Consider the following 8,858-nt stretch of genomic DNA (forward strand, 5'->3'; position numbering starts at 1 on the left):
TGATGTTTTCTTCATCAGAAAAAGAGGCACGTGCATGTTTTCTTAACCTCTTGACACATTTTTTTCTATGACAATACAAGACTAGCTATCTCGGAAGCTACCCAAAAAGTGTGGTTGATAGAAAACCAGTCAAATAACAGTAACTAAAAGCCAACACTATTAGCAAAGCAAATAGTATATGTCAGTGGATGAACAGATGACAAAGAATGGTTAAGACCTTAAAGGGGGGGGAGGGCAGAAAATGATCAGTGCAGAAAGTGTCAAAAGCTCTGTGTACATAAAAATCAGTGCCAATTTGAAAATGTAAGGCTTTTCAGCCACTGCTTAAACACACCAACACAGCTTTAAGGCACCTAACATCAAGCCAGCATCTGTAGCCACATAACACAAGAAGGGTCCAGAGAGAACCCTGAACTGATGACATTTGTCCCCACATCACCAACACACGCAGCCTCCCCCTGTCGCCAGCCCAGCTGCGTGGCAGAGCAACTTCTTTTGTGTTACCACATGACAGAAAAGTGGCATTTCTGCAGTAATGGGTCAATGAGTGTGTGACACAGAAAGTCAAGGAATATACCACCCACACCAATAGAGCCCTAAAGCCATACTACAGCAAGCCCCCAAAATATCAACAGCCCAAACATTACAACCCCTTAGCAGAGAAAGAAAATACTTTAGTGAAGTACATAAAATACAAATACCACACAATTTTTCTCTATCTCTTCCCATTAACAGATACCAAAGCACATCTATGAAGGATGCCAGTATTATCCTTTCCCTTTGTTAGGTGGATCCTGCAGGACATGATCCCTGTCTACGTTACCAGGAGCGAAGAGGCACTGCCTTTGCAGAGCTTCCAGGCTGCAGTGCCAGGAGAGGGAATGCAGTGCTGGAGACCTTCCTCCTCTCCTTCCAGCCACGTTACCTCCTCTCTGCTCCTAGTCACACATTATTAAACGTTATCTCATGCTAGCTTTGGCAACTGGCAACTCCTTCCGTAAGCCAGTCCAACTCACTGAAGTAGCAGATCACCAAGCCAGCAAAAAGACGAGCAATGGCTTTCCTCAGCCATTTGCTGTTAGACTGGTTTAGGCTTCTCTGAAAACACAGCCAACACCTACATCATGCTGACAAGCCTGGTTCTGCAGATGTTCTTCACCTTGGCCAAGCCCTTTGAAATCCCAGGGACCCCTGTCAAGAACGGACAAATTCCATGGCAAAAACACCTTAATGCAATTCCACAGTCACAAATAAATTACATGAGACTTTGTGATAAGGTGTATTTTCAACACAAGTTGTGCCTCTACCACTTTGCACAGCTGCATGAAACAGCTGGACTGCAGGAGGGATAAATACCCAGTGTCATAGCTTCAACACAGACCATGGTATATCCCTAGCCTTTCTGCACGTTCACTTTCACAGTTCTGTAAATGTTGAAGCCAGTAGGCACCACTATAAAGGCTTCTCTGTATTGTAACACGAACAATAAATTTTCATTCATTGCTCCTATATTAAGCCAAATAACTTTAAACGTATTTCCCATTAAAAAAAAAAAAAAAAGAACAAAATGAAATCAGCCCTGATCTGAAGGTATAAGAGAAGCATCATCTGCTACTTCCTAAGTGGATTAACAGCACAATTTGACCAAAGTTTCTTTTGGGAGCACAGACATCCTTTTTCATCTCAGTCGAGGTAGTACAATTGCTTACAATGCAACACAGTGAAAATAATTTCAGTTTAAAAACAAAATATTTTTTTTTCTCCCTGCATCTACTTCCCAACCCCTCCCTATTCCAACAACTACCCCAAGCTCAACAGGGTGGTTTAGACAGACTTTAAAGGAATGCAAAAAGACCTGAAGGTTGTTGATTGTGTCAATGTCTCCTGTTCAGATCTGACAGCCTCTCTTCTACACATCTCCCAGCACACGTGTGTTTTTTATGCCACTCACACACCCCACTAGGCATCAGAATTGCTCCAGATTTTACTGCATCCTCTATACTGGGTCACTGCCCCAGCACAGGCTATCTGTTCCACTTCCTTTAGTTCTGGGGAAACCAAGGGAACCCAGAAAGCTGGAAAGGAGATAGATATGAGGAATACATTTGTCCTTGGTAAAATGGAAGACACGACCACCTTAATCCCAAATCCCAACCTTACATCAAGCCAGGACACCAAAGTGGAAGAAACTCTCCCAGGTATACCTAACCTAGACAGACTTTTTAGTATCAAAACAATGCCAGAAACTCACAAAAAGGAATTTATCACTTCCCTGCTTGTGACAGCACCAGCTCAACTTACTAATCAGGAGAACTCCTTCCACCCCTCCATATGGAGGGCCATTAATTAACTAATGAACACAGATTATCGTACCAACAGTAAGGCTCTTAGGAAGCAGGTTAAAGGGAAGAAAACAGTAGGTAGTGCCGGAAGAAGAATTACCCAGATGGAGTTACCAACTAATGAAGCTCCCTGACGGACAATTCTAGAAGCAGGCACACAGTATTTTCATTAACATCTCAGAACAAAATAGAGAAACATGCTAAGGCAACACCAACACGTGCAACGAGTGAGAAGCATCCCGGGCTGAGATGAACACTCGCTCTGTGAAACGATCAGAAAACAAACCCTACGTGCGAAGAGCCCCGTTTCACTAGATGCTACGTTTGTTTTTTAAAGATATCAGAAGCTGCAGCAATCTTCACATTCCTGCCGTCACCTCCTCACCCTCGGCACCGTCTGCTTTGGGTACACACCATGCACGTTTGCTCCCAGGTGAAAGTTTCATTAACATGCCGCGCACTGCGTGTACTTATTCCCAAACTGTAACCTGAACTGCGTGCCTGTAAAACACACCAGCCACACCAGTTCTTAAGCAAAAGCTGGAACACCTATACATACACAATGATGGGCTCTTGCATTACTTTGTACCACTCCAGAAAAAGATCTGGACTGCTTGAGCATAGTCCTCTGAGAACACCACCTCGATGCGCTGAAGTAATAAAGAAAAGCGTAATGTTAAGTACTGCTAGGAAAGGAATACAGAAGCATACCAAAAATGTACAGCCATTGAAACTCTTCACGTTCCCACAGCACAAAAGAATGCAGTTCTGGTCGGTCCATCTCAAAAATCGTACAGACAAATACAGGGATGATCAGTTGTACAGGACATCGCCTACTTGAAAAGCTGACCAGGTATAAAAGATGACAGGAGGGTGCAGTATGACAGACACCAAAAAAATCAAAGTGTACAGTAGAAGAAAACCCAGCACGATGAGTTGGTACATCTCGTAATTCAATACTGAATGAAATGCTCAAACAGCAGGCTTCTCTCAAGTAACAGAATGTTTTCTTTTGTTCTTTCCCTCAAAAAACTCCTGTAAAACTCATTACTACTAGACAAATATAATATAAAAGCCTAAGAAAAACAAAAATATATATTTATTCCAGAAACAACTACATATATGAGTGGAAGAAAATTTCATCAATAATCATTAAGCAACAACGCTACCTGAAGCTCTTGAAGATAATAATTCAAATATGGTAAAGTGTATACCAGTAAAAGGATTATCTCTATTTTTTGAGGCCCTTCTTCTAAATCAGCAGCTAGAAGCCACTGCTGGAAATGGAACTGAGCTAGGCAGATGTTTGGTCTAATCCAGCCATAATATTATGGCACACGTCCAGCTTGTTTTGTTAGGTGATGACCTGGAAGACTTCAACAAGTCTCAGCATTAAAGTGATTCATTTGTCTGGATTTCTTCCAACAGGTAACCTGCCATAAGAAAATGAGAGCTGGTACATCTCTTCCTTTCATCCTTACCATTATTCAAGCATCACGACCTGAAGAAATGCCCTACAAAGAAGGCAGGGTGCAACGAGAAACTGAACTTAGAAAATGGAGGAGGATTGTCATGGTCCAAACTCCAAGGACAGGTAAAAAGAAAATCCCACACAAACTGTCAGTGTAGATGATGCAAACAATTTGTTCTTAGGTTTTAAGAATACTAACGTGCTCCCTTATGCTGTTACTCTACAAGCTTATTGAAACATCTGACAGACAAGTTCACAGGCGAGCAAGGTACATTACAAACTAAGAAATACTCCAAGAAGAAAGAAATGTGTGAATCTCCTCCACTATCACCCCCAAAACAGACCATAGTGAGAAAAGAACATTTAAAAACTTGTAAATAAGCGAATTATTATTTGTAAAAGCCTTTGCTCAGACGTTCTTGAACCTGTCCATTATTGCCACTCAGCACACACCACACAGGATGACAGGAACCTCTGGATGCCACTCAGCTCAAACTGCTGCCAAAAAAAGAACTTGCTTCAAAGTTAGGTCAGGTCACTCACGGTCTCATTCTGTCAAGTTTTAGATTTCCCCAAAGATGGGAGATCCCACGGCCTTTCCAGGCAGCCTGTCCCACTGCCTCCACCAACCATACTTGCTATGAAAGTTTTCTCCTTCTATCCAGCTGGAACTTCCCTTTCTGAAAGTTGTAACCTCTTATCTCTTCGCCGTGTGCCTTGCATTTCTAATACCCAGACGGTCTGACTTGGCAAATAAATTTTACGCTGAAGGTGTATGATACAACTGTGCCAATCTGACGGCTCATCAGTGCTAATGAGGCACACTGGCCCTGCACATGTCCGACAATCTAATTTCAGCCCCCTCCTTGTGCTAGCTCTGCAACTTAAATGGCTGCACAGATCATCAATTCATCTCGCTAACCTGACAGAAATCCATTCCCTTGTTTAATTCTTATGTCCTCTTTGCAATATTAATATGTTCGGCGCAGGTCACAAGGGAGAAAGTGAAGCTGCAGGTAGGAACAGAGCATCCCGTTTTGGAGGGGGCCAGGGAACAAGCTGTAACCTGTGGATTTAGATTTAGGTGACACAGAACATCGCATGCTGAAGAAATGTCAATCTGCTTTAATAAACCGCCAACAATAACTAAAATCCTTGTGCACACTTCCGACTTCATGCTCTCACCTATGGGATGAAGCTTACGTTTCTTTCCTTAATAATGCAGCCTGTCCTCCTAATCCACAAAGAGTTATTAAACAGTGCTCAACTTCTATTAATTATATTTAGCATTAATTACCAGATGAGCTAAACAGAACATAAGAGAAAGGAAACATATATTATAGTTAAGGGATGCCACAGTTTGGAAATGAAGCAGCATTGTACTCACTTCATTTCACACGGATTCTGGTGTGCACAGTCTTCTCCAAGCCAGAGTCGCACAGGTCAAAGGTACAGAGCAGCCTGTGGCACTGAACTACGGCACGGCATTTTGGGTTTAAGCTACAAGGCATTGTGGGAAGCTTACATTAAACACACAGCTTGGAAAGGAAGCAAGTAGGAAAAAAAAAAAAAAAGTGTGTATTTTTTAGTATGGCAAACACTCTTATGCACACCAAAGAAAACTGCCATAGGACCAGCATTCAAAGTCCTATTTGGCAGCTAATGACAACTTCATCTAACTACTCTTTAACTTGTACTGAATTTCAATCATTTTTGAAACCCTACCTTTTGAACACGGGCTCCTTGAAAGGCATTATTGTAATAAAGGACAAGCATTTTTACACAGCTGTAAGAGAAACCTGGTGAGAGAACAGATTGAAATCTCTCCAGTTTTCAGACACTGCATGCCATGATTCGTAAAGCCCATAAAGATCAGCAATTTGCGAGCTCAGAATAAATTTATATTGTATCTGACACACATAAAGTGGTTTTCCAAAGGAAAACTCCACTAACCCAAAGCAAAAAAAAAAAATAAGAATTATGAGAATACTCATCAAATATTTAGAGAGCTCAAGGTGATCCATACTTACCCTATAGGAAAGTTAATTAAACTTTCCTTATTTTTTTAACGTCTGAATTCCTCTAGTCCATTCTTCTCCCCCACGGTTCTGTATCTCAGTTTGAAAACAAGACAAACATCACATGAACTGCCAGGGCTCCCTGCTCCATCCTCAGATACTTTGCACCACCTCATTCCCAACTGAATTTTGCATGGACTGTCAGGTGAGGAGAGCAAACCATCTCTCTCCTCGCCACTCCCTGCCCAGTTAAATCCTGCTGCCATCTGTCAGACCATTCACAGCTCATTTTTCAGGTATGGCTCCATGCGCCAGCCTCTGCTGACCTCCATTACCAGCACCAGGTTCACCACCCTCCTCCCCCTGGTCCTCGGATTTTTACATAAATAATTAATCCTATCAGTTCGTTTGATCAGTTCGTGCCTCCCAGCTGCCACACACAAACTACACATTGCCCCCAGCTCCAAACAGACCTTTTACAAGATTTTATCAAACGGTATAGGAAGTTTAAACGAGGATTATCACTGTCCAGGTGCAGTCCTGCAACAGGATTTTGCTCTCATTTGTCCACCGTTGCCAGTGAGAAGGAACAGGCCTTTTTGTTTGACCCTTTCAGGGCGGGGGGTCCCACATCCACCTTCAGCTAGCCTGGCGTGCAGCTGTATCAACTCCTCTCCGCTGTCACCCCAAAAACCTGCTGGTTCTTGGGACGTGAGGCATGGGGCAGGAACCATCAGCAGTTCCCACAGCCTTCACAGCCAGCCTGCCTTAAAGCCTGATCGGGTTCCTCAGCCTCACAGACAGCTTCCAGAAACCTCTCTGTTTTACACCGCTTCCTCAGGAAGAGGGATCTAAACTAAATCTTGCCAGTTCAGGGATGTCTACGGGACTTCCAAGAGCAGCTCTGGAGGGGAAAAAACAAACAAACAAACAAACAAGCAGCAGCTCACGCCTGCAACAAGTCCTTTTTCATACTGATAGAGGCTGGAGGGAGGGAGGAAGGTAGAGATATCAGCAAAGATCCTAACAGCCATGTGTTTGCAGACTGGAGACAGAGTTTAACCAGCAAGTTTAGCACCTATTCTCCAACAGAAGCATCAAGGCTGCCATAAAAGGCTGGCATCGTTTCGCTGCACTGACACTTCTGATTACTTTATCTCCACGTTAATAGGCATTTTCCTCTCTGTGGTAGCCAGGCTAGGGAAACTGCCACCACGAGCAGCATCAAGTTTCCCAGCACGGATGCACGATGCTGGAGATGCCACCCCACGTGCCTGATACCAAAACCTACCTAACTCGGGGCTTCCTTCCACAGCCAAGTTGTGTGTCATACTAATACTCACTACGTATTTCCTCCACACAGTCGAGCACTTCTGGTAATTACAGCAACTGCATTATTTAAAAGAAAGCAAGGCAGGGAGATCACGAGGCTGCCTAACGACCTGTGCAGCTCAGTTCTGCAAAGGCACGCGTGAACCAAAAGCAAAGCCAAGCCCAAAAGGGATCACCGTGTGCACGCTTTGAAAAGTTTTGGTGGTGGTGGGTTTTCTTCTTAAGAAGATTGGCGTTTGTTGGTGTCTTAGTTTCTCATTTGGAAAGATATTCAGCATTTTCCTGGCTGATTTTGGAAGGGGAAGCCAGGTGTATTTTGAGGAGGACACCCACTGCTGAAGCTTTGCTCCAGCCCAGTACTTACCCCACAGGCTCTGCACGCTGCCCATAAGGGACAAACCTCCCCAAATCCTGCTCGGTTCCCCTCCAACCCCTCCACCACCACCACCCACCGCCTGCCCACGTTTCGGCACCAAACCCTCCAGTCTGGCAGGGAGCCGTGCCGGGGGGGGGGGGGGGGGGGGGGCGTTTTTTGGGACCTGCCGCCCTCCCTGCTGCCCCCACTGCCCCCCCATCCAGGGCAGCCCCAAAACTTTCCCGGGGAGCCCCCCTTTCACCAGGCTCCCCCCTCCACGTGCGAGCGGAGGGGGGAAATGGAGGGGGGGGGGGGAGGCTCCGCACGGAGAAAACTCTGGAAAAGAAACGCGGAGAGAAAGGAGAAGCGGAGAGGGGAAGGAGAAAGGGTAAAGGAGGAGGGGGGGGGGGGGGGAAGGCGAAGCCCCGCCGGCCCTCACCATCAGCACTTTGGCCGCGTTCTCCAGCTGGGCGATCACCTCGGGGGCCCCCCCCGCTGCCGCCGCCGCCGCCGCCATCATCATGGTCTCCGTTCAATGACGCGCCATGCGCTGCATTCTGGGGCCCGGCGGCCGCGCAGCCAATCCCGCCCGCGGCCCCGCCGCCCGGCCCGAGCGGCGGAGCCGCCGCCTCAGGCAGCGCGATGGCCGCGGGCAGCCCCAGCGCCGCCGCCGCCGCCGCCGCCACCGCCACCGCCCGGCTCCGAGCGGCCCCGCCGCACGCAGCGCCCACCGCCCGCCGCCCGCCGCCCACCGCCCGGCCCTGCGCGCCCGCCTCCGGGGCGGGCCCCGCGGGGGAGAGCCGGGGAGGAGCCCGCGGTGCTGGTGGTGGTGGTGCTGGGGACCCGGGTTCGAGGCTGCCCCCCGCCGCTCCGGGGGTGGGGGAGGTTGGGGAGTGAGGGGAGAGGGGTGGGGGGTAGGGATGGTTCGGGTGTTGGAGGGGTGTTGGGGATTGGGGTGGATCGCCCAGAGCACATCGCACAGGGTGGTGTCCATGTAGGGTTTGGGTATTGCCAGAGGAGGAGACCCCACAGCACCTCTGGGCAGCCTGTGCCCGCGCTCTGTCACCTCACAGCACAGAAGTGGCCCCTCATACTGAGCCCGAACCTCCTGTGCTTCAGGTTGTGAAATACTGTCACTGCACCTAGATCGCCCGCTGGAGCAGCCTTGGAGTGCACAGGCTTTGATACCTTCAGGTGAACTTAAATCAGAAGTCCTGCACAGGCCAACTGGACCATCCCTGCTGGGTCAGACACATAACAGCTCCCACTGTTTGGCACACAGACCCTCCCCAGCCACCCTGCTCCAGCCACAGTGCTGTGTCGGCAGCCCAGTTCCTCCC

At 47.4% G+C, this 8,858-nt stretch overlaps 1 protein-coding gene across 1 annotated transcript in view; it reads right to left on the reverse strand.

Moving 5' to 3' along the window:
- The window catches only part of XPO4 (exportin 4), a 78,742-nt gene extending 70,532 nt beyond the window's left edge, over window positions 1-8,210 (reverse strand). Inside the window, exon 1 of the mRNA XM_084284187.1 lies at window positions 7,958-8,210. Within this exon, the coding sequence (XP_084140313.1) occupies window positions 7,958-8,041 (84 nt within the window). The 5' untranslated portion in view covers window positions 8,042-8,210. The remainder of the gene's footprint in view (window positions 1-7,957) is intronic.
- Between the last annotated feature and the right edge of the window lie 648 nt (window positions 8,211-8,858).

Source organism: Netta rufina (genome assembly GCF_964035555.1).
Source record: "Netta rufina genome assembly, chromosome: 1".
NCBI classification, from domain to species: Eukaryota; Metazoa; Chordata; class Aves; order Anseriformes; family Anatidae; genus Netta; species Netta rufina.